Source organism: Egretta garzetta, unplaced genomic scaffold (assembly GCF_000687185.1).
Source record: "Egretta garzetta isolate BGI_Z169 unplaced genomic scaffold, ASM68718v1 scaffold430, whole genome shotgun sequence".
NCBI lineage: Eukaryota > Metazoa > Chordata > Aves > Pelecaniformes > Ardeidae > Egretta > Egretta garzetta.
This window is the reverse complement of record NW_009258267.1, coordinates 2,466,683-2,485,357: the sequence shown is the minus strand read 5'-3', so window position 1 is coordinate 2,485,357 and position 18,675 is coordinate 2,466,683. Positions and strand designations below refer to the sequence as shown.

The window sequence follows — 18,675 nt, the reverse complement described above, 5'->3', positions numbered from 1 at the left end:
GAGTCTTGTTCTTCACCTTTTTTCTAGATTCTCTTCATTCTTTTGAAGAATTTTCCTCTAAAATAAAGTAATATTGACATGACTGGCAATTTTAAAGTTTCTTTTAATTTGGATGTCTGATGGGAATGAGATACAGCATAACATATTTATTATATATTAACGTTATCTTTTATATCTATATATAAAAACATACAGAACTCCACCCATAGGACAGACTTGCAATGTTCTAATTTGATGTATGGATTCAGGATTAAGTTGGTAAATAGTTGTACATTTGTAAGAGCAAGTAAGAAAGATGATGTTCCCATGGTGGCAGAAGGCTGTTACGACTCACCTGCCTGCTACAATTTATTTTAGAACTTCTGGCCCATCTGTTGCTGGTCTGGAGACAACGTACACAGGCGGCAATGGTTTCTCCACGTCCTACAATAGCCAGAGATGGTTGAACCTGTACTTGTCCGCTTGCAAATTTCTGGACTTGGCCCTAGCTTTGCCTTCTGAAAATCTGCCTCAGTTTCAGATGTGAGTAGAGGACACTGTCATTTAAGTTTTTGGATGTTTGTCCATGCCTCTTGCTACAATTTTTGTGTATAAAAAAAAAAAAAAATAAAAAAAAAAAATCTTTGTTTTCCTATTTCCTTTCCTTTTTTTGGCCTTCACCCAGGGAAGCCCACAGTTTATTCCCTCCCAGTGTCAGAGTGGCAAACAATACTACACGCCAAATACGTTCAAGCTGGCAAGAGATTCTCCACAATTGTGAGCTAGTCAGTAACAGTGATTTATTCAAGTATTTTATTTTTAAAGTATTTAGTTGCAGTAATGTCTAAGAACTCAAAATACACCCACGCATCTCGGTGACTAATGCATGAGATCAGACGACTGTATGTCATCTCAGCGTGACTCCCTTAAATTACTCCTGCGTGATCTGTCTGGAAGATGCTGCAACAAACCTGCTTGTGAAGGGGACCCCAGAGGTTTTTCTTGGTCACTAGTGCTTGTGTGTGCAAACTGCTTCCTCAGGGCTTCTGCAGTCCTTTTCTGTTGGAAAAAAAATGAATGCAAAGCAACTGGCATTTGCTGAAGGCCCTAGAAATGATAGGCCACCAAGGACAAAAAAATGTCTCATCTCTTCCTTTACGCTGCACCATGGTGACCGTGCGAGAGCTGCTGCCCTGGCACAGCTCTGTAGACATTTGGTCACTTCTAATTATCTGGTTATTTAAAAGACGCTTGTGTGGGCTAGAGGGTGGAAGGGCTTGCACACACTGTGTCAGTTCGTGCCCTGTAGTATTTCTAAACTTAAAACTAATCTTGAAGGTTCCTTCATTTGTTTTATTTCTTTGGAGATATTCAAAGCCTGCCTGGACGATGTCCTGTGCAACCTGCTCTAGGTGAACCTGCTTTAGCAGGGGGGTTGGACTGGATGATCTCCGGAGGTCCCTTCCAACCCCTGCCATTCTGGGATTCTGTGATTTTTCTGGGGATTTGGCTCATAATTCTTATTCAGCGCTCCAAGCTGTCCTAATTCCCATTATTAGCCAACCTGGTTTTATTTAGGTCATTACTGTGCACTTCTGGAAGGCCAGTAGTCCCGCTGAATCACACTGGCTTTTATGGCATTCTCCTGGAGGCTTGGATTGAAGTTTTAAGGACAAAAACTTTGATTTCCTTTATAATTTATAATGCAAGTAGCAAGTCCTTGCAGTGCAGCAAGGCAGGGATGTGGTCCACTTGGTCTCATTGGTAAAATAAATTAATTTCTGTTATCGACATGGTATATTTGGAACATTTTGTGTGATACAGTAAGCATTGCAAATGTGGAGCAAAATGTTTTAAGTAACTTACATATTCTGTAATTCAGAATTGCTTTCAGTTCTGTTGCACTCAGTGAAGATGTGAATACTGTTTTTAGCTTCTCTGCCTTATCTTGCTCTTGGCATCCTTAAATACTTTAAGAAGCTCTAAAGGAAAAAGACAACGCTACATTCTCGGCCATGGTACTTCCTGCTTTTCAGAACGTGCCTTTCCTATTCTTTCTTGTCGAAGACTGATAGGTTTCGTGTGGATTGGTTTTGTTTCTTTTTTTAGCCCCCTCTTTCTTTGATACTTTAACTAGATTGTCTCATCCACTCATATTTTTAGACCTAGCAGAAAAGTCTGCATGTTCCATAAGGATAATGTCTGCTTGTGTTATCTCGTGACAGGTATCGTTGGGCTTTTATTCCAGAAGCATCAGATGATTCGGGCTTGGAAGTACGAAGACAGGGTACGCATCAGAGGGAATTCAAACCGTATGTGGTGCGTCTTGCAAAACTGCTGCGAAAAAAAGCAAAGGTATGTTGCTTTCTCCCAGTTTTACTTTTCATTGAAAACTTTCATGCACAGTAACTTACAGCACTGTTTCATTTTGGCCATTTTTTTAAATAATGAAGAATGGGAAGGAGTTTATCTGGTGTGGGAGATTCCCGCTGGAGTAGTCTCAAGTAAGCATCAGGCAAAACCCACACGTAGGTTTATAAAACAGGAAAAAAACAAAACAAACAAACAAACAAAAATCCCAACCAATCAAACAACAAGAAACCCCCCCAAACCTGCTGTGGTCAAAAAACCCCTATGGTCAGTGACTTTGGAGTTTCCAATTAAAAGTATTATTTGTTTTATTTGAGTAAAAAGTAAAATGTGGTTTTCAATGTCTAATATATTTTAACATAAAATCACTTTCAGATAGTCATGTATGTAGATACTAGTATAACTAACTACCTTTTGAAGCAGAAGAGCATTTTTGGTAATAATAATCACATTTAAATATTTAGAAAACTGTTGCATTCCTAAAAATGACAGAACCAAGAGTTTTGAGACTGTGCAGAGCCATGGAGGGCTGGGTTTCTTCCCCGAAGCAGTTAGGAAGAGTGGAAGAAGGCAGAAAGCAGTAAAAACAAGTTCTGGGGAACTCTTGGCTGCACGGTTTGTAGAGTGGGAGCAGAATTAGGGTTGTCATTATGCTGGTGCATGAGGTATATTAAAACCCTCGTTTGGGTGGGGTGGAGGCGTGTTCCACTAATGTAGCTGATGGAAGCTGGCCAAGCCCTGTCCCAGGGAGTTCTCTTCTGCTGCCGCAAAGAAAACTGCTGCCAGATGCTTTGCCGCTCCCACTGTGGGGATGGCGTTTCCCCGGGCAGGCGCTTCGCTGGGAAAGGTTGCTGGGTGGGCCAGGGGAACGGCGAGAAAGCTCAAAGCCATATGGGAGAAAGCCAAGAATGAAACTTCCAAGCTTTCCCTCCAAATAGATGGCATTGTCAGGGCTGTAAGACTGGCAGCTTGCTGTAGCTACTGCATTTACAACCTCTAATGGATGTTTTCACTGAGTAAAGAAACTACTGCTGCCATACGAGTGGCTACATAAAATTTAGGGGTAACTTAGTTGTGGGCAGATCTGAACTATTCAAGCAAGACTCACAACTGTAGGGGATAAAACAAGTATCTGAAGCACATCTGCGTTCTTCATTTTACTGTTTTTGAACCCCAAAGATGAGACTAAACTTCTCACATGTATAAAGGAATAATCAGGTTTAAGTGACTGCTGCTCAAGCGTAACCCCTAACCCTGGTGTTCAGCATAGCATGCTGTACCTGTTAGAAAGCTGTCGCGCTCTAAATAAGCTCTTTGTATGAATTATAAATTACATATGACACATAGAATGTGCGTTCTGGTAAGTACTGTATGTTGAGATAGATGCCTGAAGTCAGGACTTCCATAGTACGCTTCAAGAACATAGAAAACTCGCTGGGATTTCTGGAACCCCTTAGTCACGGCAGCAGCTGCACGCAGTGAACCATAGCTATAGGGGTATGAGGATGAGATAAACGAGAGGTAATGAATACTGACTTCCAGGCCATTTCTTCCTTGTGCAGAGGAGAATACTGTTGCATATAGCTGTCGTTTTTTCTTAGAAAATAACTGTATCTGAGTAAAATGTTCCAGTGGATCTTAATTTTCCTCCAGGGCACTCTGACTAAAGCTCAGATTCGTGTAGTGTGGTGTTGCTCAGGCTCTGTTGTCTGAAGGAAACGTGCTTAAAAACCTCCTTTGGCGCTACTGGCAATAAAGAGAAGAACAAAGCGGCAGTGCTGTTATTGTCCAACGGTGCTTTGGCCACACGAGCCCCAGAGTCTGCTCTTTCTGGCCCGTGGCCTCTTTGGGGCGGGTGATTTTTCTAGCTGAAGCACAGCACCTGACCAAGCAACTGCACGGCCTTCACGGCAAAGTATTATTTTGATATATGAAATGCAGTCTGAAAGTTCTCCTCTTTCCTTCCACAGGACAAACAGGAGGACTTTAAGACGGTGGTTGTGGAGGGAATGGAGATGGCCAAGCATCAGGTGAGGGTGGCCTGTGATGCTTGAGTTGTGAAACAAGCTCGCCATAATAACACCATCACCTCAGGGCCCTGGGCAGTGTTTAGCTTCCAGTGAGACCTGGGGGAGATCAGTCTTGTTAGAGGACAAAGTTGAGTGGGTTTTGAAGTGAAATAACAATGAGGCCCTTATTTTTATAGGTAACTTAAAAATTTGTTTTTAAGTTGGTTTCTTACATGAAATAGGTTACAAAAGGTTAATCTTAGTTCTAAGAATTATGATTGCAAATAATTATAAAATTAAATAATACAATATTTTTTGCCAAAGGGCAAGGGTGAAACATGCAATCCCTGATCAGTCTCTGTCAAATTAACTGTTGTTTTAAGTACCTGAGGAATTAGTGGTGTTTGCTTAGCAGATGCTGCCGTGAGGAAATGGCTTGGACGGATTGTATTTCATTGCTCAGAGGGAGAATTAGGATTTGCACGTGCCCCCCATTTGCTTGGCTGTTGGGTAACACTGGCGCTCGCAGCGTGCCGGCGTAGCCCATGCTCACTGCCGGGCTAACGCTAGGCGCGGCAGAGAACCAGCACTGAAAAGCCTCTCTTCTGTGAACGCAGTGTGGAGTTTTTAAAGGAGAAACTTTAAAAACTGGTGGCTTCATTGGAAGTGGGAGGCATCGACAACTGTTTTGGCGTTGGAGTGCACTCTTCCCTTCGTTCTAGTTCATTATGAGCCACTCTTTTCTTGAGACTTGTAGAACAGTAATCTCCTGTGACAGGGAGACAAACCACCAGATTAAAATACGAAGTGTGTTCATATTTACTCTTAACTGAATTTTTTCTTGTGAAACGAGCGTCATGTAGGCTCTGGAATTGCATCGTTTAGGGGGAAAAAAACTGTATTTACTAAAGTATCATCTCTTGAAGAAAATCTGTCTACTCGAAGGCCATGCAGTCAGTAATCCTTACCTCGCGCTCTGCGCCCACTGCTGTTCTTTCCCCTTCCTTCTCCCGCGGTTGCGAAGCGTGCTCTGCGGGAGCTGCTCGGCCTGGGCAGAGGCGGATCGGGAGGCGGCTCTCCTGGATGTGGCCTTTGTGCTGCTTTTCTCCTTCCTCGCAGAATAAACCCCAGCATTGCTGGAACTCTGCTTCCAGACAGCAGCTCTCCCGCGCTGGTTTTCTCTCCAGCATTGAGAGAAACGAGGCATTCCTAGTGGTGATAGTGCCTTACTCTCTAGAGATGAATGGTTTTGGGCTTGAAGGGAAAAAGGAAACGAGTGAGGAGTGCCGTATGAGCAGCTGGATGCTGGTGCTCAGGTATTTTAGGATGGAGGTACTCAAGGCAACCCTACAGGGAGTTACAGCAGTGCGCTGGCACTGCCTGTGAGCCTCCGGTGGGTGACTGCTGCCTTCGCTGCTGAGGTTGCTGACATTCTCTCCCTTTGGAGGATGCTTAAGTGAGGTCTTCTGAGGACACGTGGAGTAACTGAACCATATTCCTTTGAGGACAACTTCAAGTCTTTGTTCAGAGCCTCCATATGTGTTATTTCTGATCCTAAAACCAGCTTTTGCTTTTTTTTTTTTCTTTTAAAAACTGCTTTTGCTCTTTCTGAAAACTCTGAACTCTAGCTTCAAAGTGAAGATGTTCTGTTTTTATTATAACTTCCTCTGGGGTTTATTGTCACTAATGCTGGCGGTAGGGTGAAGCGCAAGTGCTCTCGGAGACCTGTCCTGCTTGGGTGTCCCCGGCTTGGGCTGTGTGCGTTGGCCAGGGGATGCAGCTCCGGGAGCGGCTCTGCAGGGCAGCACGGTGGGGGCCGGGGGCAGCCCTGGGCTGAGGCGGGGTGGGACTCGAACGCCCACCGCAGCTTTGTCACTGTGCTCTCAGGCACCGCTGCTGCCACGCGTGGCGAGGGAGGAGCAGGAGATCTGCTTCGAAAGCTGCGCTCTAGCACAGGGGTATTCCGGCAATAGGATAGATGGGTTTGGAACATGGAGAAATACTTTGTTGGGCATTGGTCTTTTATTTTCACCTGTGCTTTTTCCGTTTTGTCCTGTATTATTTCCTCTTTTTTTACAGAAAAACCCGGAGGAGGACAGCTCAGGGAAAACACTAAGCTGGGAACCAGGTCACTTGCTTTTAACCATCTACACCGTGCGCAGCATCGAGCAGCTTTTGCCTTTCTTCAATGTACTCAGCCAAGTCTTCAACAGCAAGGTCACGAGCAGATGTGTGGGACACTCAGGGAGCCCTGTCCTTTACCCCAACTGTTTTCCCAGTAAGGACATAAAACTGGAGAACCTAAAGACCTTCTCCAGCAAAGCAAGACAAAAGATAGAAGAAATGGTTGAGAAGGATTTTCTTGAAGGTGTCATAAAAACATGAACCAAACTGGTACTGTTCAGCTTATATGTAATGTATTCCAATGAAATGCTGTATAGTATTCTTTTCTTACTTTGTATGTAATGAAATACTTAAATGTTGTATTTAAGTTAAATATTTGTAAATAAGAGAAAAGTTCTGGATGTGGCCTGAATCAAGTTTAAATATTGGTGGCTCATATTGATTATGGTGCCTACTATTACAGTACATGTTTTGTTGTCTTGAGTTCTGTCTTTAAAAAAAAAAAAAAAACTAAAAAAATACAAAGTGCCACATTTTTTCAATTTGTTTCCACTTTATTTTTTTTTTGTTTGTTTGTGGGGTTTTTTTGATCCCTTGGAACTTGTGCTTATTTAGTGATCTGGAAAGCGCCATCATGCCAGGAGTTGGCAGAGGATGACAAAGAACAGAGGGAGGTACCCTGAACTGAACTACGGGGATGAGGATATTTGTGTATTTAAAACATTACATCCCCTCAGCCCGGCCCCTTTATGCTGCCGGGGAGCAGTAAGGGCTATAGAAGACAAACTTGTCTCTGTCCCTTCCCTCTTAATTTGCAGTAATACTATTTATAATCACTTTTGCTTTCTAAGCAACACTTTAATTTCATAAAAGTATCTAATGAAGATGATATTGCAATAATGTTATTATTTGTAAATGCTTTTTTTCCATTATCTCACTTCTCCCTTGAACTGAGGTGAACGGAATCTTGAGACTCTGCCCGTAACCCACGATGCAAGCTGGGTGGGGGGCAGCATTCCCTTGGGGCAGGACTGGGCCCCTGGCTGGCACGAAGTGAGTCACGGCTAAGTCACTGCAGCCTCAGATGTCAGATGGACTTGAGGGCTGGGGAAAACATTCAGCAGCAAGAGTGTCTCATCAAGAGGTAAGTTGCTATCAGAGGTAAAGAATAAGTGGAAGGGTATGCCCACACTAGCAAGTAGTTAAGAAAGTAATGTTAAAAAAGTCACGTTATGAGCTTTAACTGCAGTCGCACCCTTCGTTATAGAGGCTGGGGTGGCGCTCCCTTCCCACGGGCGAGGTGGTAAACAGCCAGGCTTACTTCATGGGCGAGGGCATCCGCGTTCTCCTGTGGAATGTTTTAAAAGTTAGTTACGTTGGTGTCGGCATGAGAAGGTCAGAGCAATTAAGTGCGAGTAAGGCGCTTTCCTGCAAATGCTGCCTTCCTACTGCTCTGCGGTATCTTCTGCCACTGTGGTCACGCTGGCAGGGAGCAGTGGGCAGGAGCATGTGAAGGGGGAAGAGCAGGGCCACTGCTTCTGCTGTCAACTTTAAGTTCACATGTGAACTAATTCTTAACAGCAGCCACAGTTTACTTTTTTTTTTCTACCTTGCCGCTTATGAAATCATGCTGTTAACTGGCTGCTTTGGGAACTTTCTTCTTACCCCTGAGTTCTCAGAAGGCTGATTTTTCTTTTCAAAAGTATCTAGTGTCAAATCTGCCTTTATAAGCATCAGACTTTTAAAGATAAACACTGAGAACATTAAACATCGCTTTCATAAATAAAATCCAAAGAGACTTTTTGTGCTAAGGTTTTGTCACTAAAGTTTAGCACCTATAAAGTGTGATTAAATGACCAGTATGTAAGCATGCTTCTCCCCTCACCCAGTGCTCAGCAGAAGATCATTTAACAGAAACAAATCCACCTTACATACAAGTTGTTTAAGCTCTGACCTGCGTGTCTGCTTCAGCGTATATTCTGACTACATCTTCTGTTCCTGATGGACGGACAAACGCTCGTGACAAGTTGTACTTCTTCACGAGCACATCAATTCTCTCTTGTAGTCCTGGCGGTGTAACTGCGCGCCTTTCTGCATCTGCTGTGTCAATAACTCGCCTGTCTGCAACCTGCAGCATCAGAAACGGAATTTATTTGCGTGCTGGAGCTGTAAGATGACAGCACAATTAAAAAGGTCACGGGTAAGACAGAACTTCAGGCGCTGCCTGAAGAAGAGCTCTGTTTGGGAGTTCTCTGCTTACCTCGAAGGCACTGGGATCCCTGGGATCCCTGCTCAGCATGGGTTAACCATGCCTCGACAGGACTCAGCTGCTTGGTTTGGCAAAAGGGTCAGTTCTGGCCTCCTTGGTCAGCCTCAGCCTCTGAACTGAAGCTGATAAGAAAGCTCAAACTCACTCCTCTGGCTCATTTAGAGCCCAGAGCTCCCTTACTGTGTCTGACAGAACACTACCATGTGGGAGCCTGGTCTTGCTCCAGCTCTTTGAATATTGGCTAGTCGAGTTACACAATGTGGCGCAGCAAGAAAAATCCAGTATTTTTCTAATTTGAAAGTTAAAGAATTTCCAAGTCAAAAAAGAATTTCCAAGTTAAAATTTGATCAGTTTGGGTCAGGTTTTTCCACTTAACAGAGTTGGCAAGTTTTTCATCATGTGTATAAGTCACATTTCTGTGTTAGTCCAAGTGAAATTCTGGTCCCTCCTCTGGGTTGTTTTCATAGCTTGTTTGGCCTACTTTGCCCTTCAGTGGGCTGTTTCAGCTTCAAAATAAAGCTTACCTAAATACACGTAGGCAAGAGCTGCTCGCAGCAGGGCCCCAAGAGGCTGCCATAACCTGAGGCAGGGTGGCCCGTAACTCACCTGAACCTTGAGCAGCCGACTGGGGAGGTCAGCATAGATGGCGTCCCACTGTTGCACAGTCAGCCCTTTCAGAGCCAGGATTGCTTCAATAACCAACATGTCTGAGACAGCGTCACCAATCGTCTGTTAACAGGGGAGGGGAGGGGGAGAAATACCAGAGAAGTCAACAGTGAAGAAATGGAGTAGGGTTTGGCTCTACCCTGGATGAGCAACAGGGAGTCCCAGGGCTCTGTGGACACGGGCACTGGAACACCCCCACCCTCCCCTACCATACAGGTCAGTGAAAAACACCAGCTGCAAGAGGAACTTGCTGTTGAATCACGAATAAGTAAGTCACCTCCTGTCGCTAGGTTCCCATGCCATCCCATTCCCTCATTTGGTCCTGAAGCCATAAGACTGCGCAAGATAAAAGCATTCTGCACCCACTCCTGAGAAAATCCCCCATCTTTCTAAAGACGACTGTTCCTGCCCTTTTCTTCTTGGCCCCTTCTATCATGGCACCCCAGTTCCTGCTCCAGCAGTCCCTGGCAGTCGCCTGACAGGTACGCACCAACAGGCTTAGCCCTGTGACTACCAACATTTATCTCAGTTTTTACCTGATTAATCACGTCAATCATGTTTTCAAGCACCTTTGCTGCTTTTCTTTTTTCATCATCTTTCTCCTCTTTTGCCAGTTGTCTTATTTTAGCTTCAGCAGCTTTACTAAATAATACCTAGAATAAAAAGAGGAGAGCTTGTCAAGATCAGCCCACGTCACAAACTAGGATATGTGCAGCGATGACAAAAAAGTCTTACCCTTTGAACCCAATAACCATCCTTAACGTTTGCTACCATGAATTCCCATTCCCACATAAAACACAGGAGAGTTGGTGGCAATGAAACGGAAGGGGGAAACAAGGAGAGAAAAACCTTGTTTATAAATGTAAGCAGAGAGTGAAAAGACCTCCTTCTCCAGCTAATTTACCTAAAATTTTGTACATGTCAGCTGATCTTATGCATTACATGCTCATACTTACTGTGCCGTGTCCATTTGCCTCAAAATAAACACCAACATCAAACTCCTGGGCCTTGTGATGCAAGTGTTTCACTCCCGTTTTGACACAGTGCACAGGAACCTGCAGCCCAAGATACGCAGAGAATACAAACCGGGTTAGAGATGCTCTTCCATAGCTGGGAACAGCAGGTGAAGTGCCAGGAACTGAGCACCAGCCTGGGTAGACTGTTACAAACTGGCCTGTGCTTCACAGCTACTGACTCCCCAGAGCTAAACTTACCCACTATTTCTGCAGGCCTGATGATTAAAAGGAAGATTTCCTTTCTCCAAGTAGAAAGAAAGGTTCATTAAAGAAAAAACCAAAAAAAAACCCACCAACAACCCACCACCACCCCCCACCCCAAAAAAAAAACCAAACCCAAACACCACTGCAACAAAACCCCAATCCATTTTATGGTTTCAGGGAACATACCGTACTTCTATACAAACTGAAATAATACCTTAGCTCAATTTTTTGCCAACCAATCATAAGCCCCACTTCCATAGCAAACAGAATTTAGCCTGTTACAGAAAATGAAACAACCAGTGTCAAAATATCAAGGAGCTTTTACTGACTCACTTGGTTGCAAAGCCATAAATTCCTCAACTTGTTCCAAAAGTAACAAAGGATTTTGTTTAACTTTTGCCAAACTTTTTTTTTTTTAACTAGTCAAAGCTGACTAGAACTTTTTCAGCTTTGCTCTCTTGCAGCTCCTTTACCACCAAGAATTCAGTGGCTACTGCAGGTTTGAGAGAGTCATTTATTTTTAGCCTAGTTTAAGTTTTCCTAGCAATCATATTACAGTAACATTTACTTTAGAAGCAAACAGATTTGCAGTAAACAACATGTACAGAAAACTACCAGGAAAAAAGAAAAAGGAGAATACCTTCAGTGTTTCCTCAAGGTAGCGTGTTGAACTCCCGTTGGCATACGCTGTTTGTACCACTGCCATCTTTAACGTCTGTCCCACCTGAGCAATCCAAGAAGCAAAGTGCTTTACTGTCCGACAGGCACATAGCCAGAGGAGTAAGATAAATGAAAGGATAATCAGAATTATTAAACATGCGTTCTCCTACAGACACTTAAAACTCCTGGGCATCAGATGAAAGAACCAGCTCACAGAGAACTTGTAAGACAATGCAAATTCTGTTCAAGCCTTTCTATACCACAGTTTCTGTGGCTGGCTCAAAGCAGCTCTCCATTCAGTCTCCTGCGGAGGCTTTCCAAACCCCTTTTTTCAGATTCAGCAAGCTCAGTGCACTAGCCAGACATGTGGCCTTACATCAGGCCATATACACAAGCAGTTAAGTCAAAGCTTCCAGTGCAAAGCAAGCAAAGGCAAGCACAAGTTCTCCTCACTGGCCAGCATCTCTGCCACAGTGTAAGAAATGAGGTGGTCTCTAAGAAAAACCAGGATAATTCATCTAGGCTTAGTATCACAGATACCACATCTAAGAGGACTTCTGAAAAAGAAAAGCTTTTCCTCCCTCTGTAGGGAGAGGATACTATGTGGTTTTGGAACGATGACTTACAAACCCCTTGGCTGCCACAACCAAGTTCTAATGCAAATGGAATGGACCAACCTTCATAAAGCTTCAGAGAAATGCTGAGGGAAGGACTGAACCCAAAATTAATGAAAAATTAATGAAAAATTAATTAATGAAAAATTAATGAAAGACACCGAAACAAAGAGAATGGAATATCAACACTTTGTACACTGAAACTGGAAAAGTTCCCTCCCACTAACAAAAGGTTCCAGGTTAAAATATCAGTGCTCAGATATTTATTTGGAGTCTGGAAGTCACACCCTTGTAAAAATAACACATTGGCCATACCAATGAGGTACAGAACTGATCTCTTTTTAAGCTGGGTTCATTTTAGGTAGATGTAGGGAGACCACGTACGTACAAACTAACACAAGTTCTTCAGAATATTTTACACTTTGCAAATTAAAGTGTCAGCATTCATTTCATCTGTTAAAGTTACCTTGGCAAGAAGTTCTTTAAGGAAGATACTAATTAAAGTTGCTATTTTATCTCCATCGATTAGGTGAAAATGGCCAGTTGCATCCTTATAGTAATAAACAATTCTATCTGCATCGCCATCAAATGAGCAGCATCTCTCATTGGGCTTCATGTCTAGCCCTAGTGCACACAAAGTTACAAAATGCAAGTTAGAGGGGGAAAAAGATACAAAAAGTTTAAACTAATCCCAGTGTGGATCTCGTGCAGAAATTAGCTCTGTGCAGACGCACACAAAACCAATGCTCTGAAACAGACGTTGCTCTTACCAGGAGACTTGGAACAGGGAAGCTGTATTGAATGGCAACTGAACAAGTGCATGTTCGGATCAAAAAATATAAAAACTAATATAAAAAAAAATGCAGGTTTTCTACACATTTCTGATGCTACACCTTCCCCCCAGATATGTATGAAAATCAGTTCCAGAACTACTGTGTGCAGTCACTTCTCTAAATTTTGGAAATAGGCACTGAAGGTCAGTTATGGCACAAGGACAAAAACCTTGCAGCAGCAGAACACCCACCCGCTTCTGACCCAGTCAGTCACCACAGAGCGTACCGAGTCGCACATAGCGCCCGCAGACCGAGGCGAATCCCTTTCCCCCGCTGCGTGGCAGGGTGAGCCAGCATGGGAATTCACTATTTTTCCCTTGCATCCAAAATGCTGTTCTTCAGGAAATATTTCAGGCCTGTTAAATTTTATTCTATTCCCACTTGACAGACCTGCCCCTCCCCTTTGCTTCCTCTCACACAGGAGACACCCACTCTCCTAATGCAAGACAAGCATGCACCCCCATGCCGGCGAAGCCATCCCTGAAGTGCAGTTACATCAGGAGATGGCACGTAAATCCCACCACTGAAAAAACAACCCCACTCCAAAGCAACCATCAGCAAGATTTCTCAGAGCTGTACAAAAACTACACAAGCGGATCTGCCAGCTGTAAAATACCTTGCTTTTAGTTTGCTTGATATTCAATGTGTACAACAATGTATATAATGCATAAGGAGTACCTGCCTCAAAAACTTGCCCGTCTTAATAGAGAAACAGCTAGGAAGCAGTCACCACCTGACACAGCAATGCCACGTGGGAACGGACTGCACTTTTATTAAGGCACATTAAAGTGTCTCACCCCTGTGCCTGGGAAGATCATGGAAGAGATCCTCCTAGAAGCTATGCTAAGGCACATGGAAGACAGGAAGGTGATTCAAGACAGCCAGCATGGCGTCACCAATGGCAAGTCCTGCCTGTCCAACCCAGTGGCCTTCTATGATGGAGCGACTGCATCAGTGGACAAGGGAAGAGCTACACATGTCATCTGTCCGGACTGCTGTAAGGCCTTTGACAGGGTCCCCCACAAGATCCTTCTCTCTAAATTGGAGAGATATGGATGTGATGGGTGGACTCTTTGGTGGATGAGGAATTTGTTGGATGGTCACATCCAGAGGGTAGTGGTCAATGGCTAAATGTCAAGCTGGAGATCAGTGACAGATGGTATTCCTGAGGGGTCTGTACTGGGACCAGTACTGTTTAATATCTTCAACAATGACACAGACAGTGGGACTGAGTGTACCCTCCGCAAGTTTGCGGATGACACCAAGCTGAGTGGTGCAGTTGATAGGCCAGAAGGACGGGACGTCATCCAGAGAGACCTGGACAGGCTGGAGAGGTGAACCTCATGAGGTTCAATAAGGCCAAGTGCAAGCCAGCAATGTGCGCTGGCAGCCCAGAAGGCCAACCCTACACCCTGGGCTGCATCAAGAGAAGCGTGGCCAGCAGGTCGAGGGAGGGGATTCTGCCCCTCTACTATGCTCTGGTGAGACCTCATCTGGAGCACTGCGTCCAGCTCTGGAGCCCTCAGCACAAGAAGGACATGGAACTGTTGGAGCAGGTCCAGAGGAGGGCTACTAAAATGATGCGAGGGCTGGAGCACCTCTCCTGTGAGGACAGGCTGAGAGAGTCAGGGTTGTTCAGCCTGGAGAAGAGAAGGTTCCAGGGAGACCTTACTGCGGCCTTTCAGTACTTAAAGGGGGCTTATAAGAAAGATGGGGACAATTGTTTTAGTAGGGCCTGGTGTGACAGGACAAGGGGTAATGGTTTTAAACTAAAAGATGGCAGATTCAGACTAGATATGAGGAAGAAATTCTTTACAATGAGGGTGGTGAAACTCTGGAACAGGTTGCCCAGAGAGGTGGTAGGTGTCCCATCCCTGGAAACACTTAAGGTCAGGCTGAACGAGGCTCTGAGCAACCTGATCTAGTTGAAGATGTCCCTGCTCATTGAAGGAGGGTTGGACTAGATGACCTTTAAAGGTCCCTTCCAACCCAAACTATTCTATGATTCTACATCTTGCTTTTCTCTAAGATGCTGGCCAAGATCCTTGCTCACATTAATCTCAGAGCTCATTTCTCAGAAAACGTGCAGCTGGCCATTCCCTAGGCTGATTTCAAAGTCCATCAGGAACTCAGCAGGGATCTCCAAAGGACAGCTGCATTCTGTAACCTCTTCTTGGAAAAACATGTTTTAATACAAAAGCAGACAGGAAAACTGGCTCACATTGCTGACAACTTGTCCTTCAGAGCACAGGAAACTATAGCCCAAAACTTGCCTGTTTCTTCTCCTGCATGCCTACAGCAATACACACAATACGTCCCACTGCCAAGCTAAAGCACAAGGTAACGGCAACTGCGACATTTAACAGGTTGAGACTCCTTATGACTTACAAACAGGAAGCTGTTGCTGCCTAGCACTTCAGAGAAATTGGATCATTCATTTCAACAACTGATTATGAAACCACATTTTCTTTTCAGAGCACACCCCTCCGTGGAAACGATGAAGGTGTCTCCCCTCAGTCCCAGTTAAAGCCATGATCCGCTGTGCTGCTCCCCTTTCTACATTTCTCCAGCACAGAAGCAGCGTGGCAAGGGGGAAATGACACCGTACCTCGGTGTTTGCATTTGGCTAGCAGTTGCAATGAGGGTGCAGTTGTTGAACGGAGAGTCCAGTTTAGCCTTAAATAATCTAATATCCAAAATAGCCTGCTCCCTCAGTTCAGGGATTTTCTTTCATGCACTTTGCAGGAAATTGGACCAAATAATTTCCTCTCTGGTTTATGTCAATCAATCAGTCTGTTGGCACCAAGCTGTTAATTATCCCAGCTCTTCCTCAGGAACCTGGAAAAGTGCCCAGCCCACAATGTAAATGTTTCTTGATAACACAAACGGAAGTAAAGTAAATAAAAGTAAGCCAGTCCTGACTGATCTTTGGACTCCACCAGCTTAACATTCAGACCAGATCGTCAAACATATTTCAGCCAGCCAGAGACATTCTGTATTCCTCCAAACAATTCAGACCAACATAAACTAGGGTTGTGCCAAAACCAGCCATAGGATTCTCTCTTTCCATCGTGCAAGCAGAACCATTCATGCAGTTGCTTCGTAGGAAACATGGGAGCTCAGCTTATCCCAAGATGGACACGCCATTGCTAGACCCTGCACTTTCAGATCAGGAGAGGAAGCAAAAGGATATAAAATTACTGACTGCGTACCTCTAGGTGGTTTCTGGTGAACTTTTACGAAATCTGCACCACATAAGTGATTAAGTTTCTCCTTGGTTCCATCATTATACAGGTGAATTAGCACCTCCTTTGGAAAGTAGGGCTCCATTTCTGATAGTTTCAGGGCTCCTATTCCATTGGCACAGTCAATCTTCAGGTGCCTCTGACTCTCTCCAGAGCTGGGAGACTTAGCACAAGGGAAGAAGAGGCAAAGTGAACTCATACCCTAGTGAAACCACACCTAGAGGCATGCTGAATTTGAAACTTCAGACCCAAACAGGCTAACAATCAAAAGATACTCATACAGTGCCCCATATTCACCTGTTTTATCAGTTCTGTAAAAGCTTTGGACAGTTTTTCATAATAACCCTCCAGCGTTGCTTTCCCATACTGCTCTTGGGTGTTTTGACAGCAGACCAGGTAATGTAGCTGTGGTGTTGTCACCAGACCGTAATCTAGCATAAAACAAAAGGCACAACATTCAGAAATAGAATACTAAATTAATTCCTCCTTAAAAGTTGTACAGCACTTGGTATTCTATAATAAACAGACAAACGCAGTGCAGGAAACCCATCTCAAATTTTTCAAGGTCTGTTACAAAAAGATGAACTGCCCCCCTCACCCCTGGTGTTCAAGCCATACAACTGTCCTGAAAGAAGATCATTACAAGCAAAAATGGAAATGGCGTCTGAGCTGCTGCTTTAGGTCTATGTAACAGAGTCACATTTACATTTACATAAAAACCTGAAATCAGACTAGAATTGCAAAAGCACGACATACCATGGTACTGACCACCTAGAACGGAGATACCATCTATTACCGACTGTGAAAGTTTCTTGCTGCTTGGCCTGGAAAACAAGAAGTACAACTGATAACCTTTGCAGAAGACATTTATGTATGGACTTGGGAAGGAAGCACACGCGGAAGAAGTCTCAACAAGCTTCCTGCCAGTAGACTTAGATTCAATATGAAGAAATCCATACCGTTTTCTATTGTAGGGGCCTCCCAATAAAAAAAGTCTGAAAGCCACCACCCCAGAAAATTGCAAAGACGAGTAAACTGCTGAATACACGTGTACGTCACACAGTACCCACCAAAAAAAAACCAAACCCAAACCCCCAAACTCACAATAAAGCATCCCATTCAGAAACAGTGCTAGGAAGTTCTCACAACTGTCAGGGAAGCTAATATAGGAACAGCATTGGAAAACTTTTGTTTATTGCTGTAATCATAAATTACTTTAACGGGTAGCAGACTAGGCATTAAAAAAAAAAAAGCATAATCTGGCTGGGAGGGCTAAACATCCAACCCATGAGCAACGCATTGGCACTTCCGTAAAAGCAGCACGCACCTACAGCATTCTGTAATTACCTGGTGTCTCTACCAATAAAAACTGATGCATCCTTCTGCTGGTTCACTGCTGCTTTTTGGCAGATCTCAGTTATTATTTTCTGTAATTCTTGCTCCTCTGCATTTGCTAGTTGTGTGGCATACTCTTCCCAGGTAGGGTGCAGCATTTCACCAAGAGGATCAACCAGCTTTACGCCATTATCTTCCTTGGAGGAAAACAGAACAAAAGATAACAAGTCTAAAAGTGGGAAAGTTACTAAAATCTCTTTGAAGATAGCCGAGACATGATTCAACCACATTGCTTCTTTAAATGTGGAGCATTTCTGGGAAGCAATAGCTTAGCTGTTTATTTAAACCTCTAAAAAAAACCTCAAAACATAACCAGCAACTGACTTTTCTCCCCTTAAAATTTTGGTATGAAATTCATTTGACATTAAAACGACATAAGGGGAGAGTCTAATAACCTGGAATGCTCCACAGCAGCAGAACTCTAAATGCCTGGTTTGTAATTGCTGCGTATTTTTTAAACTAGCGGATTTTGCTCAAAGGTTCTCTTTTCTCAAGGGTACTCCAAGCTTGCCAGGATTACAAATTTCCTACATTACAGCATTTCCACATGATGGAAAATGACACTCCAAACATGAGAGCTGCCATATTTACAGGGAGCAGGCTAAACACATGCTTTAAGTAAGTCCAAATGCCTTCAGGATCTGGTCTCTCGGTACCATGAAGAGCTTTGATTCCACCTGACGGATCGCATCTATTTTCTTTTTAAAGAAAAGGTTGCTCTCACTTCAGGATTGTGAGATGCTGTAACCATGACGCCAACAGTCGATACCACAGCTCTGGACCTGAGAACTGCCAGCAAGCCCATGCGGAACATGACGTGATCAAGCTGTTCGGCCTTGGTGCGAAACCCAGCGGTGCCATACTGAAGAGTAAGTCCAGCAGGTTTAGGATGCAGCGCCGAGTATTTTTTAAGTGCTTCAGGATCCATTTCTAGAGAAGGAAGTAACGCAGATGCAAGGGAGAGAAAAGTCCAGCCGTTACAATTAGTTTCACGTTTTGCACTTCAATTTTGAAGCCCGTAGGTATTTTAAACCGCCGTCAACACATATCCCACAAATCCCTCGGCGGGACTGTGAGGGGAACCATTACCAGAGCAATCCCTGAAGGAGCCCCGACGTTCCCGCTACAGCACTAGATAAACCGAGCATCGACCAGATTTCACCAGATCACGAAGGGATGACAGGGATTTAGGCGCGGAGAGCCACGACTGCCAAGCGGCTGGATCCGGGGGTCCTGACGAGGCTGCTGCCGGGCCGCTTCTGGCCGCAGCACTCGCCACCCGGTGCACGCG

The 18,675-nt window shown here is 44.1% G+C and overlaps 2 protein-coding genes across 4 annotated transcripts; one reads left to right on the top strand and one right to left on the bottom strand.

The window, feature by feature from the left end:
• The first annotated feature begins 271 nt into the window (after nucleotides 1-271).
• On the top strand, nucleotides 272-6,949 carry LOC104135226 (protein dopey-1-like). Of its 2 annotated transcripts, XM_009648852.2 has the most exons (4): nucleotides 272-522; nucleotides 2,205-2,334; nucleotides 4,320-4,379; nucleotides 6,438-6,949. In XM_009648852.2, exons 1-4 carry the CDS (start codon nucleotides 296-298, stop codon nucleotides 6,741-6,743), a joined length of 723 nt encoding a protein of 240 aa, XP_009647147.2. In that variant the 5' UTR covers nucleotides 272-295; the 3' UTR covers nucleotides 6,744-6,949. The 2 variants fall into 2 exon arrangements, with proteins under 2 accessions (XP_009647147.2, XP_035744492.1); XM_035888599.1 differs by lacking the exon at nucleotides 4,320-4,379 and having other exon boundaries at nucleotides 274-522.
• Nucleotides 6,950-7,058: 109 nt separating this feature from the next.
• PGM3 (phosphoglucomutase 3) lies at nucleotides 7,059-18,641 on the bottom strand. 2 transcript variants are annotated; one of them, XM_009649163.2, is made up of 12 exons: nucleotides 18,109-18,641; nucleotides 17,337-17,521; nucleotides 16,746-16,813; nucleotides 16,287-16,420; nucleotides 15,957-16,152; nucleotides 12,378-12,535; nucleotides 11,278-11,361; nucleotides 10,374-10,472; nucleotides 9,954-10,070; nucleotides 9,358-9,480; nucleotides 8,437-8,610; nucleotides 7,059-7,830 (listed from the first exon to the last, which is right to left on the bottom strand). In XM_009649163.2, exons 1-12 carry the CDS (start codon nucleotides 18,310-18,312, stop codon nucleotides 7,744-7,746), a joined length of 1,629 nt encoding a protein of 542 aa, XP_009647458.1. In that variant the 5' UTR covers nucleotides 18,313-18,641; the 3' UTR covers nucleotides 7,059-7,743. The 2 variants fall into 2 exon arrangements, with proteins under 2 accessions (XP_009647458.1, XP_035744440.1); XM_035888547.1 differs by lacking the exon at nucleotides 12,378-12,535 and having other exon boundaries at nucleotides 11,278-11,390.
• Between the last annotated feature and the right edge of the window lie 34 nt (nucleotides 18,642-18,675).

What these genes read in the sequence shown, in the direction of transcription:
- LOC104135226 (XM_009648852.2), top strand. Translation starts at nt 296, where the DNA reads ATGATGTTCCCATGGTGGCAGAAGGCTGTTACGACTCACCTGCCTGCT. An exon ending in AATCTGCCTCAGTTTCAGAT is followed by an intron (nt 523 to 2,204) that starts GTGAGTAGAGGA and finishes ATCTCGTGACAG; the next exon opens with GTATCGTTGGGCTTTTATTC. An exon ending in TGCTGCGAAAAAAAGCAAAG is followed by an intron (nt 2,335 to 4,319) that starts GTATGTTGCTTT and finishes TTCCTTCCACAG; the next exon opens with GACAAACAGGAGGACTTTAA.
- PGM3 (XM_009649163.2), bottom strand. Translation starts at nt 18,312, where the DNA reads ATGGATCCTGAAGCACTTAAAAAATACTCGGCGCTGCATCCTAAACCT. An exon ending in TTTATTGGTAGAGACACCAG is followed by an intron (nt 16,814 to 17,336) that starts GTAATTACAGAA and finishes CTTGTTTTCCAG; the next exon opens with GCCAAGCAGCAAGAAACTTT. An exon ending in ACCTTGAGGAAACACTGAAG is followed by an intron (nt 10,473 to 11,277) that starts GTATTCTCCTTT and finishes CTTGGGCTGCAG; the next exon opens with GTTCCTGTGCACTGTGTCAA.